This window comes from Pelophylax lessonae (genome assembly GCF_965119305.1).
Source record: "Pelophylax lessonae genome assembly, chromosome: 1".
Classification (NCBI taxonomy): Eukaryota; Metazoa; Chordata; class Amphibia; order Anura; family Ranidae; genus Pelophylax; species Pelophylax lessonae.
The window spans coordinates 311948695-311972430 of NC_138768.1; the positions used below are offsets into that span (position 1 = coordinate 311948695).

The following is a 23736-nucleotide window of genomic DNA, read 5'->3' on the forward strand; positions in this document are numbered from 1 at the left end:
TGCACAGACCTCAGCTCCACGCTAGGACGACCGCGACATTGCCCCACTGGATGGGGGTTAGCCTGGGAGTTAAACTCCTCACAAGGTCGCATACGACGAGTCACTTATATTTTTTCTATAAGTGGACATCAGCGGTCACACAAAAAAGAGTTCTGGGAGGGGTAAGTCATCCATACATTCCAGGCCTTATCTGCACATTAGAAAAAGCACACCCAAAATGTGCATATGATTCCATGTCATTACAGATCTTTTGTCTGCACAACCACTCAGGTGCTGTCCCTGGATCACATCCCCTGCTCCGTGGACCCCTTTGCTGGTTGTGGTTGTTAGTTCTGAAGGCATTTTTCATTTGAACTTCTTCATGAAACGTATAACCAGAGGCCACAAAGTTAATGAGGACTAAGGCATATAGGCTTATCAGGAGTGGGTCTGTTGACACTGGATGGTCCCGCCCCCTCCTTCCGGGGGGGGGGGGGGGAGGGGCAAGGGAGGGAAAAGGTGGAGGAACATTGAGCTACTCTCTATTTATACTTCAATCTGCTATGACCTGACCAGCTCTGAGGAAGGGAGCTTGACTCCCGAAACGCGTTAGCGGTCGCAATTTCCAGGACGTGCTAACATACGTGTGACGGGAATTTGTAACACGATTTCTATTCTTCATATTTGTGCGTATCCATTCAGCATTTTATTAAATCATTTTAAACAGTACCACGGGTAATGCACTAGCGGTTTGCGCCTCCTTTTACTTTCTTTCATGCACCCGTTTTGGAGTTCCCTGCCTGAGGAGAGCAGCACGCCAGTCTTCCTCTGTCGAGTGAGCGCTTGGCTGAAATTTTTGTTTGTATGTTTCTATAAACGGCGGCCATGTTTTTGTAGTCCGGCGGACATTTTTTTGTGGTTTCCCATTATAATAGTGGCGGCCATGACATTGGAGTCCTGTGGCCAAGGATTTCGGCTGTGGGAGATACTCCTTATCCCCTGGTACTGACTCCTGTATCGTTTTAGCTTCCTGATCGCTGCACATGTCGTGCACATTCTCCTGGTGCTTGCAGGTGCCTGTGTGGGCAGGTGGTGAGTCTCTGGTGGGGTCCTCTCAATCTCTGCCGAGGATTGCTCTGTGCCATTTGCTTGCTGACTGGGTGGTGCTGCCAGCGCGGTGGGGGTTGTCCCTTAGCAGCGTGTTACACTTTTTTTGTGGGGTCCCCCGTGTGACTCATGGAGCTATTAGAGCACATTTCTCCATCTGAATTCCTCTCTGAGGCTGTAGGGCCCACTGGGTCCCAACCATCCATCCGTGCACTGACGGCGGTCCTGGAGTCCCTTGTGTCCCGGATGGAGGCGGCTTGCGGGCAACGGGCTAGCAAAAAGCTTTCTGGGTCTGCGACCACGCGCCTGGAATCCTCTGATAGGGATGATTCCTCCACGTCTGCGACCGCGCACGATAAGGCGCTGGTGGATGCACTGATTGTATCTGTGCGTGAGACCCTGAAGATGGAGGACACAGCTGCGACGGAGGCGCATGTATCCTTTGGCACTCACAAGCCATCCAGAACGGCAAAGGGGTTTCCTTTCCCTGCCTATTTTGACTATCTGCCTATTTGTCGCTAAAGAGTGGGGACGACCAAAGTGGGTCCCTAAGTGCTTTACTAGGTGTTACCCCTACGAGGAGTCCCTTCTTAAGAAGTGGACTGTACCACTGGTGGTGGACCCTCTGGTTTCCAGATTACAAAAGGCAGCCATGATTCCGGTTGAAGAGTCCCTGCCCTTTAAGGACCCGGCTGACCAGAAGGTGGAGGCTGTAGCCCGCACCATGTACACTTTAGCTGGTTCGGCAATGAGGCCAGTATTTACCATTGCCCTGTTGTCGCAAACTCTGATCGCGTGGACTAAGACATGGAAGGGGAGCAGATCCCTCCTGCCTTTGCCGAGCTGGCGGACCAGCTGGTCCAGGGACTGCAGTTTATCTGTGATGCCTCTTTGGATGCGGCTCCCCTCTCTGTTTTGGCAGTGGTCCTTCAGAGTAAACGATGGACTCTCTGATATGGTGGCTTCGCTCCCTGGCTCTTCGGCTGGGAAAATCCTTCCTCCCCTTGTATTAGACAGTGGTCACCATGGATGCCAGCCTGTCTGACTGGGGAGGCGTCCTCGGCAAGCATTCTGCTCAGGGAATCTGGACACTGGAAGAGTCCAGACTACCAATTAATGTTCTAGAACTCTGAGTGATCAGACTGTGTCTGGATCATTGGATGGATCGCCTTCAGGGATGCCCAGTGCGCATTCAATCGGAAATTGCCACGGCCGTGGCTTATGTTAATTGCCAAGGGGGCACATGAAAGTGTCCTGGTGGCTCTGGAGGTAGCCGGCATTCTAAGGTGGGCAGAACGGTTCGTTCCAGCCCTCTCCGCCATACACAATCCCTGGGGTGGAAAATTGGCAGGTGGATTACCTCAGTCAAGGTAACTGGTGGATCTGTTGGCATCTCGGCTCAACAGAAATGTGCAGAGGTTTGTTGCTCAGTCAAGGAATCCTCTGGTGGATGCCACAGACACACTGGTGGCCCTGTGGAGTCAGTAACACCTGATTTACGCCTTCCCTCCACTCATGCTTTTGTCAAAACCTCTACGCAGGATCTGATTCCGTTCAGCTTAGTGGCTCCGGACTGGCCTTGCCGGGCTTTGTACGCCGATCTGGTGCTGCTGGTCGCCGACATTCCTTGGAAGCTTCCTCTCAGGGACGATCTGCTGTCCCAAGGACCGATCTTCCATCCTACTTTACAGTCGATGGCTTTGACGGATTGGCTGATGAACTCCGGGTGCTGAAGGATAGGAGTTTATCTGAGTCAGTGATTCCTACCCTGTTGAAAGCTAGGAAATCTACTTCTAGCAAGATCTACCATCGTAAGTGGAAGACGTACATTGCATGGTGTGAGTCTCTTGAGGTTCGTCCTCGCTCCTTCTCAGTGGCTTGGATCTTGACCTTCCTTCAATGGGGGGGGGATTGGCCTTGAGTACCATCAAGTTCCAGGTGTCGGCTTTGGCGGTCGTCTTCCAATGACCTTTGGCCACACACTCCTTGGTGCGTACCTTTCTTCAGGGTGACATTTGGTCCCTTCCAGTGCGGTTCTGTTGCCACCTTGGGATCTTAATTTGGTGCTTTCAGCTCTACAAAAGCCTCCCTTTAAAATGTTTTGGGAGATTCCCCTGCTTACGCTGTCCCAGAAGGTGGCCTTCTTTGTGGCTATCATCACCTCTGCGTGCAGAGTTTTGGAACTATTGGCGTTAGCCTGTCGTTCACCTTATCTGGTGATTCACGGGGATAAGGTGGTACTTCACACCTGTCCATGCCTTCTTCCTAAGGTGGTCTCTGATTTTCATTTGAATGAAGACATTGTGTTGCAGGTCTAAACATCTGAGGGAAATTGCTTTGCATGCCTTGGATGTGGTCCGGGTGTACCTAGCCGCTATGGAGTCTTTCAGGAAGTCAAACTCTCTCTTTATGCGGATGAACCTCAAAGTGTTGTCCACTTACTCTGGGACCATTTCCAGATGGATCAGACAGATGGTTCAGGCCTATCCCACCAGGGATCAGGTTCCTACTTTCCCTGTCAGGGAGCACTCTACTAAGGCGCTTAGTGCCTCCTGGGCCTTCAGGTGTCAGTGACGCAGGTTTGCAAGCTGGCCACCTGGTCGTCGGTGCACACTTGTACAAGTTTTATAAAGTGGATGTGTTGGCATCTGTGGATGCTTCTTTTGGCTGCAAGGTTTTGCAGGCTGCTGTTTAAGAGGATCTGATCCTCTTTGAGGGTGTATTCTTTTTTCAAGGTGAGCTCCTGTTGCCTGTTTGGCTGTTATTTTAGCCTTGGTAAATTTTTTATACTGTTTTCCCACCCCTCATGTTTAACACTGCTTTGAGGGGAGAAAAATAGAGACCTCACAGGTTCCATACTAGGGACCTAAAAGACAGGGGGCAGTTACAAGGCACAGACAAAAAAAAAAATTAAAAATACATAGTCCATTAACTGATAGTCCATATATGATCCATATGTAAAATCCCAAAATCGCACTCTGTAGGATGCACTGGTGACAAGTAGAAGAAACTTGGGAACAGCTGTAGGGAGAACACAGGCGCCCCTCTAAATGCAGTATTAGGATTTATTAATAGAAAATCAGAAGAAAGGCACTCGCAAAGGAATATGTAAAAGAGGCATTAGAATGTCCATGTATATAGAATAGATCAATCAATTCGGTGTCATGGTCAGGATGGCTGAGCGGTCTCGATCCTCAGAATGTAAACCGGTGGATAGCGGTACTTCCTGACAGTTGGAACGCACTGCGGCCCTCCCGCCATCACTTCTGGGTATGACGTGATGACGTAATGGCGTCAGCGACGCATTCTCGGAGCATGCTCTCCTTCAGGCCTAAAGAACGGAGCGCATGCTCCGAGAATGTGTCGCCGGCGCCATTACGTCATCATGTCATACCCGGAAGTGACGGCGGAAGGGCCGCAGTGCGTTTCAACTGTCAGGAAGTACCGCTATCCGCCGGTTTACATTCTGAGGATCGAGACCACTCAGCCATCCTGACCATGGCACCGGATTGATTGATCTATTCTATATACATGGACATTCTTATGCCCCTTTTACATATTCCTTTGTGAGTACCTTTCTTCTGATTTTCTATTAATAAATCCTAATACTTCACTTAGAGTGGCGCCTGTGTTCTCCTTAACACTGCTTTGGGATGTCCCAATGGTTAAGAATACCTGGAGCTGTATCCATCAATGAATGAAAGAGAAAAGGGGATTTTTGACTTACCGTAAAATCAATTTCTCTGTTGTTCATTGATGGACACAGCACCCACCCCTCTGTGGAGTTATAATTGTCCTGATACTGCTTGTAACATAACTGATTGGCTATAGCAGAGAGAGGGAGTATACCCCCTGGGACTGCCCATGGGTGTAACCAGAATTTGTTTCTAGTGTCCTGCTCCTGTAGGGGGCAGTATAACCCAATGGTTAATACCAGGAGGAGCTGTGTCAGTCAATGAACATCAGAGAAATGGATTATACAGTAAATCAAAAATCCAATTTTTTTCTTTGCAGATCTGTGTTTAAAGTGGCGGACGCTTCCGTTTCAGCTGAGTGCTGTGGATAAAGAATATCCTAATACATGGATATGCTCTATGAATCCTAATGTAGAACAGAATAGGTATGTACATACTAAATACATGCTTTGTATTTACATTTTAAATTGCAAATAAAGGCACTACATGATAAATCGGTAATACAGTGGAAAGGATTTCCTAACACTGTAAGACTCTTTACATGGTGGTCAGAGAGCAGTATAAACTTGCAGGTGATTTGCTTACATACAACGGGACATGGTGCTTATCTAGTGAGTACACATGGCTGCATTATGGTGAGGAAATTTTAAAGCGACATGCTGAGTTTGACAGATGGCACCACCTGTTAAAATCTCCCATGTAATTGAAATGAGCTGTGCTGTTCATGCCATGCAATATCCCCATTTTAACAGTAAAAGAAAAAAAAAACTGCCAAAGCATCAAATGGCTGTATCGCCTCATGAACACCTGAAAAACGCTTCTCGTGCTCCTGAAAAGTGATCCGCTACAATTTGTTTTTTGGTGCCAGTAAACACTAATGCTGGGGTGAACATAGCCTAAATATTTCTTTCTGGTCTGTTGAGGGTCGCAGAAAGTCATCACATTTGGAATTATAGTGATGGTCACAGGAGAATTGAACACTGGCAAATTAAAAAAAAAAACATCCTACTACTAGCTTATCTTAAATGTACGTACAGGACACAGGCTGAGTATTCATAGGTTAAAGGCTGGTACCGTCAGTTGATTGGACACTGGCAAGCTTTTGAGGACACAGTTCCTGGGCATCCCTCTTATACCCTAACTCATTATGTGAGCCCTCGGTTTTAAGGTGATGGACCTCTTCTCCCTTATGGAGAAGTTACTCTTGGCTTACCCAATTTATTATTTTATCTTTGGTTTCCTTCGTGAATTTTTTACTCAACTTCACGGTCTTCTAATACAGTAATAGTAAGCAGTGCACATGAATCAGTGCAACCTTGGTACTACCTTGGGAACTGTACCCAGACCTTGCGCTGTGAGGACAGCCTGTAATGTTGCTTCAGGCACTGGATCCTGCATCGGCACTTACCTGGGCACTTTGTGCAATGCATGTAGTTAGCCACAGGGTGCTATACAGGTCCAGGGCCATCGTCCTACCCTAAGAAACCCAGACCCTAAAGACCCCTCCAGAGGTATGCCCACCGTGACAGGTAAAGCCTGGACACCATATTGGGATCAGCAACGTGGGGTTACCCTGTATTTCTGACTGGTACTGTAATAACCAGGACTTTTAACACCTCCCTTCTCTTGAGAACAAAATGATTTTCAGCAATAACAATCAAATTAAATATTTATTGACCAAAATAGACTGACAATTTGTAGTGTCCTTGAATACTAATCCTTGTAGTGCACTCTTTTGTGTTCTGTATATGCAGGAGATCAATTCACCATGGTTTACTGCTCAAGGAACACCTGCTAGAGGAATCCAAGGCGATTATTATTATTATACAGGATTTATATAGCGCCAAACAGTTTGCGCAGCGCTTAACAAAATGAAGGCAGACATTACAGTTACAATACAATTTAGAACAAAGGGAATTAGAGGGCCCTGCTCGTTAGAGCTTACAATGATTAGAGCTGTATTGTACATTAATATATACTGCTTTACCAAATACTTATACTCTCTGCCGAACCCAACCACAAGCTCTGGATTCCCTACTGTATCAATATAGCGGTTTTATCAAATAACTTTTTATGTTTTGCTGTTGTAGGAGGAAACCCCCACAATCCCAGGGAGCATGTAGGCTTTTAATTGTGCATACTTATTTGGTAATCCTAAGTCATGAAGGTGCATTGAGAAAAAGTTAGCTAGTTGATAAAAAAAACCTGTCCTGTTGCAGATGTGAAGCTCCTGAGTTAAAGCAAAAACTTCCTGTCGGAGTCCTTAAGAAGGAATTTGTCACACAAGAAGATAAGAAAAAGCATCTCAGTGAGAAGATCAAACTTCAGCAGGAGAAGCTGGAAGCACTAGAGGTGACGACTATAGCAGAATAGTAATAAGCAGTGTTCATACTATGAAAAACAGCTCCTCAATACATTGGGCTTATTAGTCTGCATTTTTATACCTTTACCTTAACAATTGTTGCTCTAACTCTTATAGATATTTTGCCAGTGTACTTCTAGTAAAAAGCATACGACCCCTTTCCGGGCTACTGTTAATTTACCCATACAGTGGAGGTCCATTCCCCCCAGCATTGTATAAGTTAGATGCTTGTTTGGTTAGGGGTGAAAGGGATAACTAAAATTACTTGCCTTATTCCCACCACCTGACACCAAGTGCTCTCCTCTGCTGTCCTCCACTCTGGAATGTTGGTCAGCCCTCGCCACCTTTCTTATATACAATGCAGGACTGTTGCATTGTATGTGATGATAGACAAGAGCTGCAACTGGTCAGGTGGCAATGAAGAGAGGCTTGTGGGGAAACCGTTGAACAGAGAGGAAGAAGCCTGCAGGAATGAGGAATAATGTATATCACCTTATTTCTATCCCTCAAAAACCAAACTGGTATTTTAAAGTGGGTGTAAAGCCTAAAGATTTTTTAACCTAATGCATTCCTGCATTAAGGTAAAAAATTTTCAGTATGTGTGTCACCCCCTCCCCTCACCTATACTTACCCGAGCCCAATCTCGATTTAGCGATATGCCAATCTGTAGGGGCTCTCTGGGTTTTCCCCACTATCACAGGCTTTGCTGAGAGGAGAGGGAACAATTGGCTCGCGCTCCGGTCAGTCAAATTCTTTGACGTGGGTGGGGATCAAGCGCCTTACCGCAATAGGAAACCGCTTCCTATGGTTGCACACCAATAAGAGGAGGAGCGCCAGCAGGGAACCCAAGAAGAGGAGAACCTGGGATGCTCTGTGCAATACCATTGCCCAGAGCAGGTAAGTATAACATGTCTGTTATTTTAAAAGACAAAAAAAAAAAGACATGCTCTCTAACGCACTATATGGGTAAATTTAAAAATAGTACAGGGTGAAGCTTTTAGGGATTTTCCACATCAAGGTTTTTCTATAAAAACACCCCCCATTTTGTATGAACTTCTTCTCTCACTGATTAGCTGTTTTTCAGTCCTCCTGCAAGTAGATCGAAGTCTGCATCTAAAGCCCCGTACACACACGCAGATCGTCGTCATACAAATGTTCGTCTTTTCTCCCCGGGATGTCGGTGTCTGTTGAAAAGTGCAAAGACAGCACAAGGACAGCACAAGAATTTTGTCTGCAGACTTCAGCTGACTGCAGAAGTGATGTCATGTAATGGTTAACTTTCCCTGTGTTTTTTATTTTCTGAGCATGCCCAGTCTTGCAAATCTGCAGTCTGTCGGCCGAATTCTGTACTGACAGGCGAACAATCGTCCGTTCTGGTGTCCGCAGACAAAAATTTTCATGTTTGCAAGAAAGACTTTTGTCTGCGGATTGTGCGCAGACAGCTGTCGGAGGCACCATACTAACACGCGTACAATCGGCAGATCTTTCGTCCGCCGACGTTTGTATGCCGACGATCGGTACGTGTGTACGGGCCTTAAGAGTTTGCATTTGTGGTAAGGCTGCAAACTGTGCTAGTAAGTGAGATTACAGTTGGTGCAATTCCTTACAGTTAAAAAACATATCCAGCATGGAGAGGTTTTCCTCCCTTTTTTTTTTTTTTTTGCTAAAAGTGGAAATTTCCACTCCAAAAACTACCTATAAAGAATTTCAGGCTAGGTTTAGTAGACAATAATGTGTTATTGAAATTGTACAGTACATGACACAGGTTGGATAATCATAGACCCAAGGTTATAGGCTGGTACGTTCAGGTGACTGGGCACTGGCAAACCTTTGCTGGACACGCCCCCTCAGCGTACCACTATAACCCTACCCCATTCCGTGAGACTCATTTTTTTTGCCTTCCTAAGATGATAGACCTTTTCTCTCTTGCAGAGAAATGATTTACTTTTCTAGTTTATTATTTTACTTTAGATTCTTCAATCAACTTCTCATCTGAATTGGTAAATTTGGTAATATACTGTGTTATATAAACACATACAATGAGTGCGCATCCACACAAATAAAAGTCCGCAAAGCTCAAGTGAAAACATCAGTGATGTGCAAATCTTCTAAAAAAAAAAAAAAATAGTAAGGTCCAGGAACAAGTGAAAACATTCAATTATCCGTGAATGAATCTTTGAGGCAACCAAGACACTCAGGCCCTTCACCACAAATAAGGTTGGCCTCTTACCAAATATGAAAGATCCCCACCACAGAGATCAGCTAGGCATGTAATTAACAGACCTCCAGACAATTCATCAATAGCAGAACACCAACTTCCGGTTTCAGTGATTCCAAGGATCAGCATGTCCGATCAGGCCACATCCACACTCATGGAGGAAAACAGAGGCCACACATAGTGTAAAACTGTGAAACAATTTATTTAAAACAATAGACAGGTACTTGGAGGTAAAAGAAAATGCAGCATGTACTGATGCCTCGCTGCTGGCCACATGGTGAGCGTGCTGACGGCACAAGTTAAGCCCGGTCTGACCTGTTTCGCTGTCAAAACAGCATTCCCCTGATGACGGCGAAACTTGAAAGGTGTTAAGGTAACGTCAGCCTTTCCGAAAACATCAGTCCTTCCCTGCGCCTGAGGAACCCCCTATAGGGATTGCTTTTCATTGTCTGGACGTTGTCAGAGCTATCAGAGTTATATAAAAGCCACAGCTTGGTTAAGAAAGACTGATTCTCTTTGTCTTGTCACCAGGGCCTTGCAAAGTTGATTCTGCCTCAAAATCCACGAAGGAGAATAAGAAAGTGAATCTTAAGGGCTTACACGCTAAAGGTTAAGACCCTTCTAGCATGCTTACTCCACCAGATTAGTGGGTGTTTCTTGACCTTTCCAAATTTAAACCTCTGTTGCCCAGCTTTGCAAGGCCACCAAGTGGTCTTAAAGAGTAACTCCACTTTTATTGAGAAGAAAACATTCCCTTCTGAGTAATCTGTGTACACTGCAAACAAATGTAGTTGCAGATTCCTACCTTTTGTTATTCTGAAGAAAAAGCTGTTTTTCCTTTGGGAGTATCCTATCAAAAATTACATTTTTGTTGCAGGGACTGCAAAAAATGTGACTTGTATCTTAGTGCAGACTATCGGAAAAAAAACTATTGGAAAAATCAGTAAGCCAATGACACATGAAGGAAATTACATTTTCAGGGGACTTTCTTTACACCCTCTGTGTACAGGGTGCCTCCAGGTTGCTGTATTGCATTTTAACCACTTAAGCCCCAGAAGATTTTACCCCCTTCCTGACCAGGGGGTTTTTTGCGATTTTTTTTTTTTTTTTTTACTCGTGACTTTAACGGACAATTGCGCGGTCGTGCGACACTGTACCTAAACTAATTTCACGTCCTTTTTTTCCCACAAACAGAGCTTTCTTTTGGTGGTATTTGATCACCTGTGCGATTTTTTGATCATGCGCTATAAACAAAAAAAGAGCGTAAATTTTGCAAAAATAATATTTTTCACTTTTTTTTTATGTGAAATTCCCCCCCAAAAAAATGTAAAAATCTAAATTTTTTAACCTTTTTGGCCAATTTGTTTTATGCTACATATGTTTGGTAAAAAAAATCGCAAAAAGCTTATTTTGATTGGTTTGCGCAAAAGTTATCGCATTTACTAACAAAGGGAAAGATTTTTGTCATTTTTGGTGTTTTTTTTTAACGAGTAATGGCGACGATCTGCGATTTTTTTTTTTTTGCGGTACTGCGACATTGCGGCGGACAGATCGCACCCTTGACTTCAATTTTTGACACTTTTGGGGGTACCAGTGACATTACTGCAGTAATCAGTACTATACATATGCACTGTTACTGCAAAAATGACACTGGCAGGGAAGGGGTTAACTGTATTGGAGAGGGAGGGGTTAAGTGTGTCCTAGGGGCGTGTTTCTAACTGTAGTGGGACATGGCTACTATTGTAAAAACAGAGCTCAACGGTTCTACATAGTAGAACCGTCTGATCTCCATTTTTACACGGGAGAATGCCAGGCAGCTTGTTTACATAAGCCGCCCGCCTTTCTCCCACTGTACCGACAATTGTAGTGTGACCGGCGGACATCGGGTCCGCCGGTCACACGCCCGCCCTCCTCTGTGAACGAGCCTCAGCGGGCGCGCGCTCGCCCGCTATTGGCTCAAAACCCGGTGACAGGCGAGCGACGTAGACCTACGTCACTCTGCCTGGCCAGGGCTGACTGCCGCAGTAAATATACTGTGCGCAGTCGGCAAGTGGTTAACCACTTGCCGCCCGCCCGCCGTCAAATGACGGCGGGACAGTGCGGCCATTGTTCTGGGAAGACGTCATATGACGTGATCCCATTCAAAGAGAGAAAGAAAGAGGAGGCGCAAACACCTAGTGCATTACCCGTGGTCAATTTGCAAATTGTTTAATAAAAAATGCCAAATGCATACTCACAGACGTAAAGATAAAAACATGTTTCAAGAATCCACCATGTGTGAACTGGGACACGTCCTTCAGTCAGGACCGCTAACGCGTTTCGGGGGTCAGGCCCCCTTCCTCAGAGCTCTGAGGAAGGGGGCCTGACCCCCGAAACGCGTTAGCGGTCCTGACTGAAGGACGTGTCCCAGTTCACACATGGTGGATTCTTGAAACATGTTTTATCTTTACGTCTGTGAGTATGCATTTGGCATTTTTTATTAAACAATTTGCAAATTGACCACGGGTAATGCACTAGGTGTTTGCGCCTCTTCTTTCTTTCTCTCTTTTCTATGTACCCGTATTGGAGTTCCCTGCCTGAGGAGAGCAGCACGCCAGTCTTCCCATTCGGAGTGAGCGCTGGGCTGAATTTTTGTACTGTGATCCCATTCAAGCAGGGCAGGCGCGCCGCCCTGCACTGCCGGTGTCGGCGTGTCCCCGGGACACACCCCGTCACCGGCAGGGGGGAAACAGCCAATGGGCATGGCTGTTTCCCACGTGATCGGCTGTGTTCCAATGACACAGCCAATCACAATAGCAAAGCCCGGAAGATGACCACGCATGCGCGATCGGGAGCGCGCAGCGCGGTCATGTCGGTGGCTTTGTGTTCCCTAGGAACACAGCTAGTCACTGACAGTGACTGTTTACTATGTGATCGGCTGTGAATCCATTCACAGCCGATCACAAAATGTAAACACAGAGCAGTAACTCACTGTTACTAGCTCTTCTCCCCTCACACAGTTTCCAGTGTGAGGAGAGCAGAGCTAGAAACAGTGAGTTACTGCTCTGTACACCTGTCAAAGTAAAATCACAAAAATAAATGTCCCCACACAGTCCTCAGCCCCCCCCCCCCCCAATTGCACCTGTCACCCAACAGTCACCTCATCAGTGCCCAGAAATTGACATCCATAACGTTCACATGTGAGCGTAGCGATCGCGGGCAGAATCACCACGATTCTGCCCGCGATCCGGAAATCATTGCAAATTGCGGGACGCCTGTGCGTTGCCCGTGATTTGCAATAGCACCCCAAATGCTGTGCGATGTTGCCGTGATTTCCACCTGCCGAATCGCGGTAACATCGCGCAAACAACGCATGACGCCCAAAAAAGGTACAAGAGCTTCTTTGGGGCGTCATGCGTTGTTTGCACGATGTTACTGCGATACTGCAGGTGGAAATCGCGGCAACATCGCACAGCGTTTGCGGTGCTATTGCAAATCACGGGCAACGCACAGGCGTCCCGCGATTTGCAATGATTTCTGGATCGCGGGCAGAATCGCAGTGATTCTGCCCGCGATCGCTACGCTCACATGTGAACATAGCCTAAAGTGCACCTGTCACCAGAGACTGCCATCAGTACCGCCGTGCACCATCGCCCATCACCTGTCACCCATCGGTGACCATCACCTGTCACCCCATCAGTCATCGTCATCTGTCACCCTATCAATCATCGTCACTTGCCACCCCATCAGTCATCGTCACTTGTCACCCCATCAATCATCGTCACTTGCCACCCCATCAGTCATCGTCACTTGTCACCCCATCAATCATCGTCACTTGTCACCCCATCAATCATCGTCACCTGTCACCCCATCAGTCATCGTCACCTGTCACCCCATCAGTCATCGTCACCTGTCACCCCATCAGTCATCGTCACCTGTTTGCCATATACATGCAACCACTTACCGACCGCCTAACGACTATATGCGTCGGCCATTAAAAGCTAAATACTGGGGTTATGGAAGCAGATAGCTGCCATAACCCCGGTATTTTTTTAAACGGCGGGCGGTCTGCTTTCAGTTAAGGGTGGTCCCAGTGGCGGATTCGCCGCGGAATTACCCTTATGGTGCAGGGGAAGAGGTGACCCCCCCCTCCCGCCGCGTCCCAGACGTTTTCCCAGCTTACCGGACCCGCCGGCAGCAGGGAAAACTATCCGGTCCCGGATCCTCAGAGACAGGAAGTCGTGTGAGGGCAAGATGGCCCTCACTCGACTCTATGGTCTTGGAGGACCGGAGCTACGTCAAAAGTCGTTGCCTAGCAACCGGTTTAAAGGGCCGCTTTTTTTTTTTTTTTTTCCTTTTTTAACAATTTTCTTTTTTTTTTTTCTTTTTTAGTGTAGTTGTGAGGTGTGAGGTCTTTTTGACCCCAGATCTTACAATAAAGAAGACCTGTCATGCCCATTTCTATTACAAGGGATGTTTACATTCCTTGTAATAGGAATAAAAATGATCAAAACATTTATTTTTTTTTAAACTGTGTAAAAATAAAAAAATAATAAATAAAATAAATGGGAAAAAAAAATTAAAGCGCCCTGTCCCCGTTAGCTCGCGCGCAGAAGCAAACGCATACGCAAGTCCCGCCCACATATGTAAACGGTGTTCAAACCATACATGTGCGGTATCTCCGCGATCGTTAGAGCGAGAGCAATAATTTGAGCCCTAGAGCTCCTCTGTAAGTCTAAGCTGGTAACCTGCAGAAATTTTTATAATGTTGCCTATGGGGATTTTTAAGTACCAATGTTTGGCGCCATTCTGTGAGCATGCGCAATTTTGAAGCATGACATGTTGGGTATCTAATTACTCGGCGTAACATTATCTTTCACATTATGGAAAAAAATTGGGCTAAATTTACTGTTTTCTTATTTTTTAGTTCACAAAAGTGAATTTTTTTTCAAAAAAATTGCATTTGGAAGACTGCTACGCAAATATGGTGTGATAAAAAATATTGCAACGATCTCCATTTTATTCTCTAGGGTCTCTGCTAAAAAAATATATATAATGTTTGGGGGTTCTAAGTAGTTTTCTAGCAAAAAAAAATGATTTTAGCTTGTAAACACCAAGTGTCAAAAATAGGCCCAGTCTTAAAGTGGATAAATGGACAACTTTGTGAAAAGTGCTACTTGGATGTTAGGCCTCTGTATGTGGCTAGGCTATGTAAAAGTGTTACACATGTGGTATCGCCATACTCGGGAGGAATAGCAGAATGTATTTTGGTGTGCAATTTCTGCTATGTACATGCTATGTGTTAGAAATATTGCATAAATGGACAGCTTTGTGTAAAAAAAAATGCGTTTTCATTTTCTTTCCACATTTTCCAAAAACTTGTGGGAAAAAATGACATATTCAAAAGACTCATTATGCCTCAAAAATTATACGTTGGGCTGTTTGCTTTCCAAAATGGGGTCATTTTATGGGGGTTTTCATTGTCCTGGTGCTCCAGGGCCTTCAAAAGTGCGATAGGTTGTCAGGAAATTATATATGTAATTTGTGCTCCTAGAATCCCGGACGGTGCTACTTGGATGTTAGGCCTCTGTATGTGGCCAGGCTGTGAAAAAGTCTCACACATGTGGTATCGCCATACTCAGGAGGAGTAGTAGAATGTGTTTTGGGGTGTAGTTGCAAGTATACATATGCTGTGTGACAGAAATAACCTGTTAATACGTCGATTTGTAAAAAAAAAAAAAAAAAATCTTCATTTTGCAAAGAGTTGTGGGAAAAAATTACAACTTCAAAAAACTCACCATGCCCCTTATTAAATACCTTGGAATGTATACTTTCCAAAAAGGGGTCATTTGGGGGGTATTTGTACTTTCCTGACTTTTTAGTGTCTCAAGAAATGAGATAGGCCTTCAGTACATCAGGTGTGATCAAGTGTGATAGATTTTTAATGATTAGCACCATAACTTGTGGACTCTAACTTTCACAAAGACCAAATAATATATACTTATTTGGGTTATTTTTACCAAAGATAAGTAGCAGTATAAATTTTGGCCAAAATTTGTGAAGAAAAATTACGCATTTGCTAAATTTTATGACGGAAACAAAGAAAAATGCGTTTTTCACAATATTTTCAGTCTTTATAGCACAAAAAATAAAAAACCCAGTAGTGATTAAATACCATCAAAAGAAAGCTCTATTTGTGTGAAAAAAAAGACACAAATTTTTTATGGGTACAGTGTTGCATGACTGAGTAATTGTCATTCAAAATGTGAGAGTGCTGAAAGCTGAAAATCAGTCTGGGCAGGAAGGGGGTGAAAGTGCACTGTAGGCAAGTGGTTAAAGAAAATTATAGAGCCGCAGTTTGAAAAGGAAAGGTCATTTTTTTTTTTATAACCATCAATTACAATATGATTTGAGTCGCGATTGTATTTCCTATATATTTTTTTTTAATTTGCCATTTTTCCCTACAAAAGTAGAGTTACCTTTTAGGTTTATACCTTCTCCAAGTTCTACCTTGTGGTCGTCCGAGCTTCTGTGGTTGCAGATTTTTGCAACAAGGTTATTGCAGCAGCACCCTGAGTTGGGTCTTTTGACCCTTGTTATTGGGCCTCTTGGCACAGTTCTGTTTAGCTTGTTGCCCACCCTTTTTTATTGCTTTGGGACGTCCCAGGATCGATTTAATATTCATCCTGTGTCCTATACCGTACGACTATTTTGACTTGCTTGTAAATTTTGTATCTTTGAGTACAGTGCAGGACGTCCTCCCCTCTTTTCCTGTGTTACTCTGCATTGCAAGAAAAACTTTTGCAAAGGGGATAGGTTTATGGAGGTACACCCAAGGAGACATGTCAAGCAGAGCTTTGCCAGTATTCAATCATCTGTACTAGCTTATTAATTAGGGCCTCTGAATTTTCACACTGTGTTCTGCACTGTACTCAAAGATATGGAATTTGGAGGTATGTCAAAATTCCTCTTGTCATAATGATCATTATTTTTCAGTGTGATTGTTGGTTTTAACTGGAAAATGGCTAAAATGTATTAGGCTATATTACTAATGTGTGTTACATTTGCATTTTAACCACAGAAATTGTCAACGGTGCGTTCAAATGCAGACCTAAAGAAGCTCCCTTTGGAGGTTAGCACACGTCCATCAGAGGTTAGTAAATTTGAGTAGATCTCTTTTGACGTCTGCTATATTCACTTCACTAACCAGGTATCATATTCTTGTGCAGCCGCCTGTGCCATCAAGTCGTTCGCTACGACCAAAATCACCACCCCTGCCAGCAGTATTGAAAGAAATTAAACCACCTCCAACTCCATCTCCACGAAGCAGCAATGCAGTGAAGAAATCAGATTTATCACGAGTGCTAAACAGTGAAAGAGCCAGCACATCAAGAGCTCAACCCCAACCTGTTACTGCCGTTAAAACTAACAACACTACTAAGAACATCAGCAAAATAGTACCAACTGTGAAAGCCTCACCTTCCATATCAAAACCTAGTGTTCTTCAAACTACTCGCTCTTCAAAACTCACAGTATTGTCCTCTCCAAACTTGAAGTCTTCTAAGTCCCTGCCAGCAAAGAAACCTGTTAGAAGTAAAAGCCCTGTGGTAAGGCAGCAACTTCTACTCTGTTTTAAACACAACTTTTTTTTTTTCTCCCATATTTCAGTCTTTTTGGGTTTCTGATGAACTCAAAATGCTGGCTTCATGTACTTCTTGGGCACTCCATTCAGAAAAGGTTCCCTCCAACAAATGTTCCTGTTAAGCGCACTTGAGTATATTATGATGCCAACACAGACTTGATTTTAGTAAGCTCTTCTGTAGCAGCATACTTGCTGAAATGTGTAAACGGCACATTTTTTCTCAAATGTTTTAAAATATAATCCAAGCTATAGAATGTGTGTTTAATGTTGCACCCCTAAGAACATTTTATATCAGCATACAAACCACATCCGGGAAAAAAAGTTTCTTCATCTTTGGTTGGTTTGCTTGCCTGTCTAAATTAGCCATACATCTTGGTTATCAAGATAAATAGTGTTTTTCATCTTTTTGTATTATTTTTTTTTATAATATATTCTATTTGATTTTTGGAAAATCTTTGTTACTCCTGTTGATAAACTAAATCCATCTCCCGAGCCTGTTCAGAAAATATGCTTTTTCTCTAAATGTAGATTACCAGTGTGAGAAAGCGAACTTCTCAACAGATAGTAGTTGAAGAAGACGACGATGATGATGATGATGATGAAGATATTGTCTCAACACCTAAACCTGAGAAAGCAAAACGATCAAAGGTAGTGGAAAAGAAAGAGCTGAATGAAGTAGAGGTGAAGGTAAGAAGTAATGGCTTAATATATTTACAGGCATATTTGTTCCCACTAATCCATGTAGGCTTCCATACTGAAATATCTATACACAATACAGTACAAATTATTTTATAGAATGTCTTTGTGCCACTGTAGAAAATGTTGCTTTTCCTTGCTGTATGGTGCTGGAATTGCTTCATTTCAGCTATGCAGTGTAAGACTCTGGGGTTAATTTACTAAAGGTAAATAGAATTGTTCAACTGTACTGTGCTTTTGCAGTTGCACTCATTTTCCTCACAGCTTAGTGAATGCGGTGAAGCTTTACTTTGTAATGAATCCGGCGCAAGGAAAATAAAAAAAACGCAATATGCACATGATTGAATGATGGAAAGCGGCCGAGCTTTACCACATTCACGAAGCTTTGCAGAAAATGAGTGCAACTGCATTGTTCACTGTCTATTTGCCTTTAGTAAATCAACCCATCAGTCTCTTAATTGTACAGGATCTTAGTCCTTGAGGACTGACTTCAGATGATTTTAACACAGGCAAATGAGGCTGAATGTACAACTCTGGCATATCCCCTCCCACTCACAGAAAGCCTCTGTTTTTGCTAGTGTTAGGATGACTTCTCTCTTTGCCCTGATAGAAGCAAACTTTTTTTTTTTTTTTTTACATAATATTAATTTTTTACCAAGTTGGGGGGGGGGTTGTTGGGGAGGCATTCTGAAGTTTTGTAGTACCTTTTCTGTAACTCCTTCTGTCTTTCGAGAGAGGAATTCTGAGCCACTATGTTTGATTTTATGGAGAGTTTTCTGCCCTATTAGAGGCCTCAAATTACAGGGGGTCATCATCTGGCACAGAAGGCTGCAGAAGAGGATATCCAATTTGATTATATTTATCCCAAGCTGAAGGATACTATTTTATTTTTTTTTATTGTGTGTCCATATTCTGTACGGTGACTGGTCTCATCCTGAAACCTTTGTCCATATGTAGTGCTTTCCTCAGTGATACCCTGTTGAGGGTGGGGTTGCTGAAGACGTGGATGGTCCCTTTTATGGATCCAGCCATTTCCTTCCTTTATAAAACCCTTACTGTCTCTATTGAGGATGTCCCGATCAAGGACCCTGTGAATAAGCGTTTAGAAGCCCTCTTAAGGTTTTCCATAGCTGGTTCTGCTATGCAACCTGCTGTTGCTACTATATTGGTCTGCTGAATCTGAGCTGTCTGGTCCAAAGCCATAGCTGGAGACCCTGGGTTCATTCTTATGGATCCATCTGTCCTCCATCAAGTTGGAGCTATTGCAGGTTACCTTGCACTATTTTGAGGATTTAGCTAATAATCTCCACCAAATTTCCAAGATAAAACTCTGTGGGAATGCAACATAATTAAGTAGCCCTTCTTCCTGAAATGCCCATAGCAGCTCATTGTGGGATACCTTGACAACTTCTTCCTGAATGAACAGTTGGTCTAGCCCTTGTCAGTGAATTTTTTTGAACAGTGGAGACTGCATAAAGTCGGATGAATCTCTAGAATTCAGCTCTGCAGCTTATGCACCGCTTAGAGTATCTAAAACTGATTCTGGAAATGGCCCAATCCATGGTTTACCTTCCTCTGAACAAGCTGCTCCTAGGTGTGGACCTTATAGTCCAGGAGACATCCAACCATTTGTTTTTGCATGACCATCTTGGGCCTTCTAATGGCTTTACTTCGAGGCAATACCATACACCCAGCTTTACTCCAGACCATAGCATTTTGACTGTGTGTAACAAGTAGACTCCATCTCTGGATCATCCTGTTCACCCTAGCATGAAGGATTTCCAGTCTGCAGCTGGTATTTGGCAAGTCCTTTTTCTTCAATGTCTTGGAAGATGCTCACAGTGGACACTAACCTGTTGTTGGTGCTGAGTGGGGGCGGTGATCGGAGTACATGTGAAGCAGAACCTGGGGAGAGAGTTGGTGAGCGTTCCATGCGGCCTGTTTTGAACCCTGGGCACAATCTAAGTGGATCTGACAGTTATCCTGTTCATCCTGACTAGCAGTGGATGCGAGAGGGTTAAGGACACCAGGTTCTGACTGTGGGAACGATCCCGGGTGCGGTGACAACAGTATCTGGTTTATACACCAGACATCTGATGAGTGCATAGGCAGGGTGGAGGGAAGAACTATTTGTGTTGACTTTATATATAAGAAATGCATTGGTGGTTTTTCTTTTCACCAATATAGCTAGAAGATCCTCTCCCTACATTCATTATTGCATTTAGATGACACGCTTTTCCAAGGACTTGCAATTTTCTCTGGATTCTTGGCAGATGAACTAGCCTCATCATAGTCTGATTTGTGACTATTCTTGTTATATTTCTTCACAGAAATATATTTCTTCACAGACTATGGAGTCCCAGGTAGCGATTTAACCCTCAGACCTGCCGGACCTTCCAGGTCGCAGTCGCTGGACGCGATTTCAGCAGCACTGGAAAGCCTGGCGACCAAGGTCGATTTTGTTATGAAAAAGCTCATTAGCCCCAAACGGCCGCTGCCTTCACCATCATTGGTGGGGTCCTCTGATTCAGAGACTGATATGGTCGCCGCAGACGCCCCCCTACCTGAGGGGTCGCTGTCCTCGCAATTGGATGGTGAAGAGGACCTGTCCTTTTCAGCTGCAGCATGGGAACGCGCTTTGGTGGAAGCCCTGATTGTTTCAGTGAGGGAAACTTTGAAAATGGCAGATGAACCCACGCCGGCAGGGATACGGGAATTTGGGCAAGGTTTTCGATTGTCCAGAGAATTTCAAGATATTGGTAATGACCAATAGGGGCGCATCAAGCACGTGCTACTCATGCCTAAGCGCTTTAAACGCCATTATCCCTTTGTTGAGACGGTTTCCAACCGTTGGACGGTACCGCCTAAGGTCGATCATCCTGTTTCCAGGTTCAACAAATCTACTATAGTGCCTGTGGAAGATTCCCCAGTTTTTACGGATCCGGTGGACAGGCGGGGGGTAAGAAAAATATAAGCCGTTCAGAGCTTCTGGAGGAGTGTCCTGGCGGCCAAGGAGGTGGCCGAGATTCTGATATGGGCAGAAGACAATGTTCCGGCTCTTTCTGCAGTCTGCATTCCGGGTGTGGAGAATTGGCAAGCGGATTACCGGAGTCGTCAGGTGATAGATCAAGGGGAATGGTCCCTTTACCTGGAGGGGTTTCATCTCCTGTGTGCGCGGGGGGGGGGGGGGGGAACTCCAGAGGTGGATCTGTGTGCATCTCGCCTAAACAGAAAAGTTCAGAGGTTTGTGGCCAGGTCTCGGATCCTCTGGCTGATGCCGCAGACGCTTTGGTGGCGCCTTGGAGCCAGTATCGGCTGTTTAATGCCTTTCCTCCGCTCAAACTCCTGCCGAGGTTTCTTCACAGGGTGGTGGTGGAATGAATTCCGATTGTTCTGCTGGCCCCAGACTGGCCTCGTCAGGCTTGCTATGCAGACGACTGGTCGTCCATCCTCTGTGGAGACTTCCTCTGCGGGAGGCTCTGCTGTCCCAGGGCCAGATCCTCCATCCTGCTTTACGGTCGCTGGCTTTAATGGCATGGCTGTTGAAAGCGCGGTGCTGAGGGGTAAAGGTCTTTCTGATTCCTACACTTTTGTGATTCCTACACTTTTCTAGCCCAGGACATCGACGTCCAGGAAGATCTATCATCGTATGATGAAATCATACATTTCCTGGTGTGAATCGCTGCAGCTGCACCCTCGCTTGTTTTCTATAGCTAGGGTTTTGGCCTTTTTTACAAAAAGGGTTTGGGCAGTGGTTGGCTTTGGGCACTGTCAAGGGCCAAGTGTCAGCCTTGGCCATTTACTTCCAATGTCCGTTGGCTGCTAATGCCTTGATTATCACTTTTATTCTCAATCTGGGTTTGTCTGTTCTTCAAAAGCCTCCTTTTGAGAACATTAGGGACATTTCTCTGCTTTCTTTATCCAAGAAGGTGGCCTTTCTAGTGGCAAAATTACATCTGCCCGCAGTGTGTCTGAGATGGCGGCTCTGTCCTGTAGTTCGCCTTATTTGATGGTTCACAAAGATAAAGTGGTACTCCTGGCCTAATCCGTCTTTTCTTCCTTCGGTGGTGTCGGATTTTCATCTCGATGAAGACATTGTGATGCCTCCTTTGTCCTAAGCCTACGCATCCCAAGGAAGTTGCCTTGCACTCTCTGGATTTGGTTCGGGTGATAAGGGTTTATCTGATGGTAACTGAGTCTTATAGAAAATCGGGCTCTCTTCTTACCGAAGGACCTCGGAAAGGTTTGGCTGCGTCTGCTGTGACCATATCCAGATTGATCAGGCAGACGGTTGTTCAGGCTTATTCACTGAACGGTCAGGTTCCTCCTTTCCCTGTGAAGGCTCATTCTACTAGAGCGCTGAGTGCCTCTTGGGCTTTTCGCTATCAGGCCTCAGTAGTGCAAATTTGTAAAGCAGCCACTTGGTCGTCTGTGCACACTTTTATTAAATTCTACAACGTAGATTAGTTGGCATCTTCGGATGGCCACAAGGTTTTGCAGGCTGCGGTTTTATAAGAGAATCATTTTTTTTTTCTCTTTTAGGGGTTTTTTTCTTTCATTGGTGAGCTCCTGTTGTTCCTGGTTGAGCTTCATGTTACCCAGTTGGCTAAGTTTAGCCTTTGGAGTTTGTTTACTATCTGGTTGATTTCTCCTCATCCCTAATGCCTATACTGCTTTAAGACGTCCCAATGGTCTTAGAAGTATGAGAGATGCGTCTGTCAATGGACGATAGAGAAAACTAGATTTTTGTAAGATCTTACCGTAAAATCCTTTTCTCTTGAGTCCTTCTGATGTGGGGATGTTTTTTTGACTTCTTTCACTGCTTGCAACAAAACAGTTGTGCTGGAGCAGGGTGTGTGGGGCTATGCCTATAGGGACAGCCCCATGGGCGTGGTGAATTGCTTTTTTTTTTCACTGCCTAGTACTACTCCTGCAGGGGGCAGCATAACCCAATGGTCTAAGAAGTATGAGAGCTACGTCTGTCAATGGACTCAAGAGAAAAGGATTTTATGGTAAAGATCTTACAAAAATCCAGTTTTTACTTACTGAACTGCAACTCGATATATAACATTTGTATCATGTTTTTTTCAGAATTTTAGGTTGATATTCTGTGTCTATCATTTAAAATACACCTATGATAAAAATGATAGAACCTTAATTTCTTTGTAAGTGGACAAACCTACAAAATCTGCAGGTAGTCCAATAATTATTTTCCCAAATGTAACTCTGCAGAATACAGGCAAATCATATACCAAACTAATCAAACCTGGCTGCTTGTGGTTTTCTAGATCTAAGCCTAAAAGAGCAAGACCAGTAGTGCACCAAAAAAACAATAGCAGTAGAATGTGCAAAGAGATGACCCTGACTTGCATAGATGACCATTTAGATCACTAGATGTTATGTCCCTTCCTCAAGTGAACATGATAAAGTTATTTTACATTTATTTTTTCCTCTAAAAAAGATTGATTAATCACATGAAGAGATTCCAGTATGTCCAAAATGCTTTGTGCTACTGTGGAAAATACTGTTTTTTTTATGCTTCCACCCTTACAACTTGTGTCTGTGTTAAAGTTAAATATTATGTCTCTCAAAAGCCAGTATTGCTTTTTAACTTGTGTTACTTTTCTGAGCAGGCCAAAGCCTCAATGACTGACTCTCATGTGCCATTGCAATCTTTGCAGCGGACAGACAGTCCAGATGCAGATGTCCTTGTGTCAACTAAGGCTGTACAGAAAGGTAAATAAGCAAAGAGTGAAGGACTTTGTTTCCAATATTCCTTTACAGTAACTACACACGAGAAATGTACTTGTTTAAATTTATTTAAAGTGAATATATAGTGTTTATATTTAATGTAATTTATCATGCTCTGGACCAAAAGTATTTGTTTTTCATTTTAGTAGTTAGACAAGGATGTAATATTGAATTCTTACATTTCCACATTGCGATTACATTTTTGCCTTGGCCCACTTTTTATCTATTCCACAGACCTGTGTAGCTGTAAGGAAAGCCAGCATGTCAGTGGAGGTGTAAGCTCTAGCCAGGCAGCTGTTTCTTTTCC

At 44.2% G+C, this 23736-nt stretch overlaps 1 protein-coding gene across 3 annotated transcripts in view; it reads left to right on the top strand.

Annotated features, from left to right (window-relative positions):
• The window catches only part of MORC2 (MORC family CW-type zinc finger 2), a 204927-nt gene that overhangs the window by 145460 nt on the left and 35731 nt on the right, over window positions 1-23736 (top strand). Inside the window, exons 16-21 of one of the 3 annotated variants that reach the window (XM_082266820.1) lie at window positions 5101-5206; window positions 7001-7133; window positions 16422-16493; window positions 16570-16947; window positions 17511-17669; window positions 23360-23414. In XM_082266820.1, coding sequence (XP_082122946.1) covers window positions 5101-5206; window positions 7001-7133; window positions 16422-16493; window positions 16570-16947; window positions 17511-17669; window positions 23360-23414 — 903 coding nt within the window. Of the gene's footprint in view, window positions 1-5100; window positions 5207-7000; window positions 7134-16421; window positions 16494-16569; window positions 16948-17510; window positions 17670-23311; window positions 23415-23736 lie in introns of all 3 variants that reach the window. The other 2 variants (XM_082266818.1, XM_082266819.1) reach the window with 2 other exon arrangements.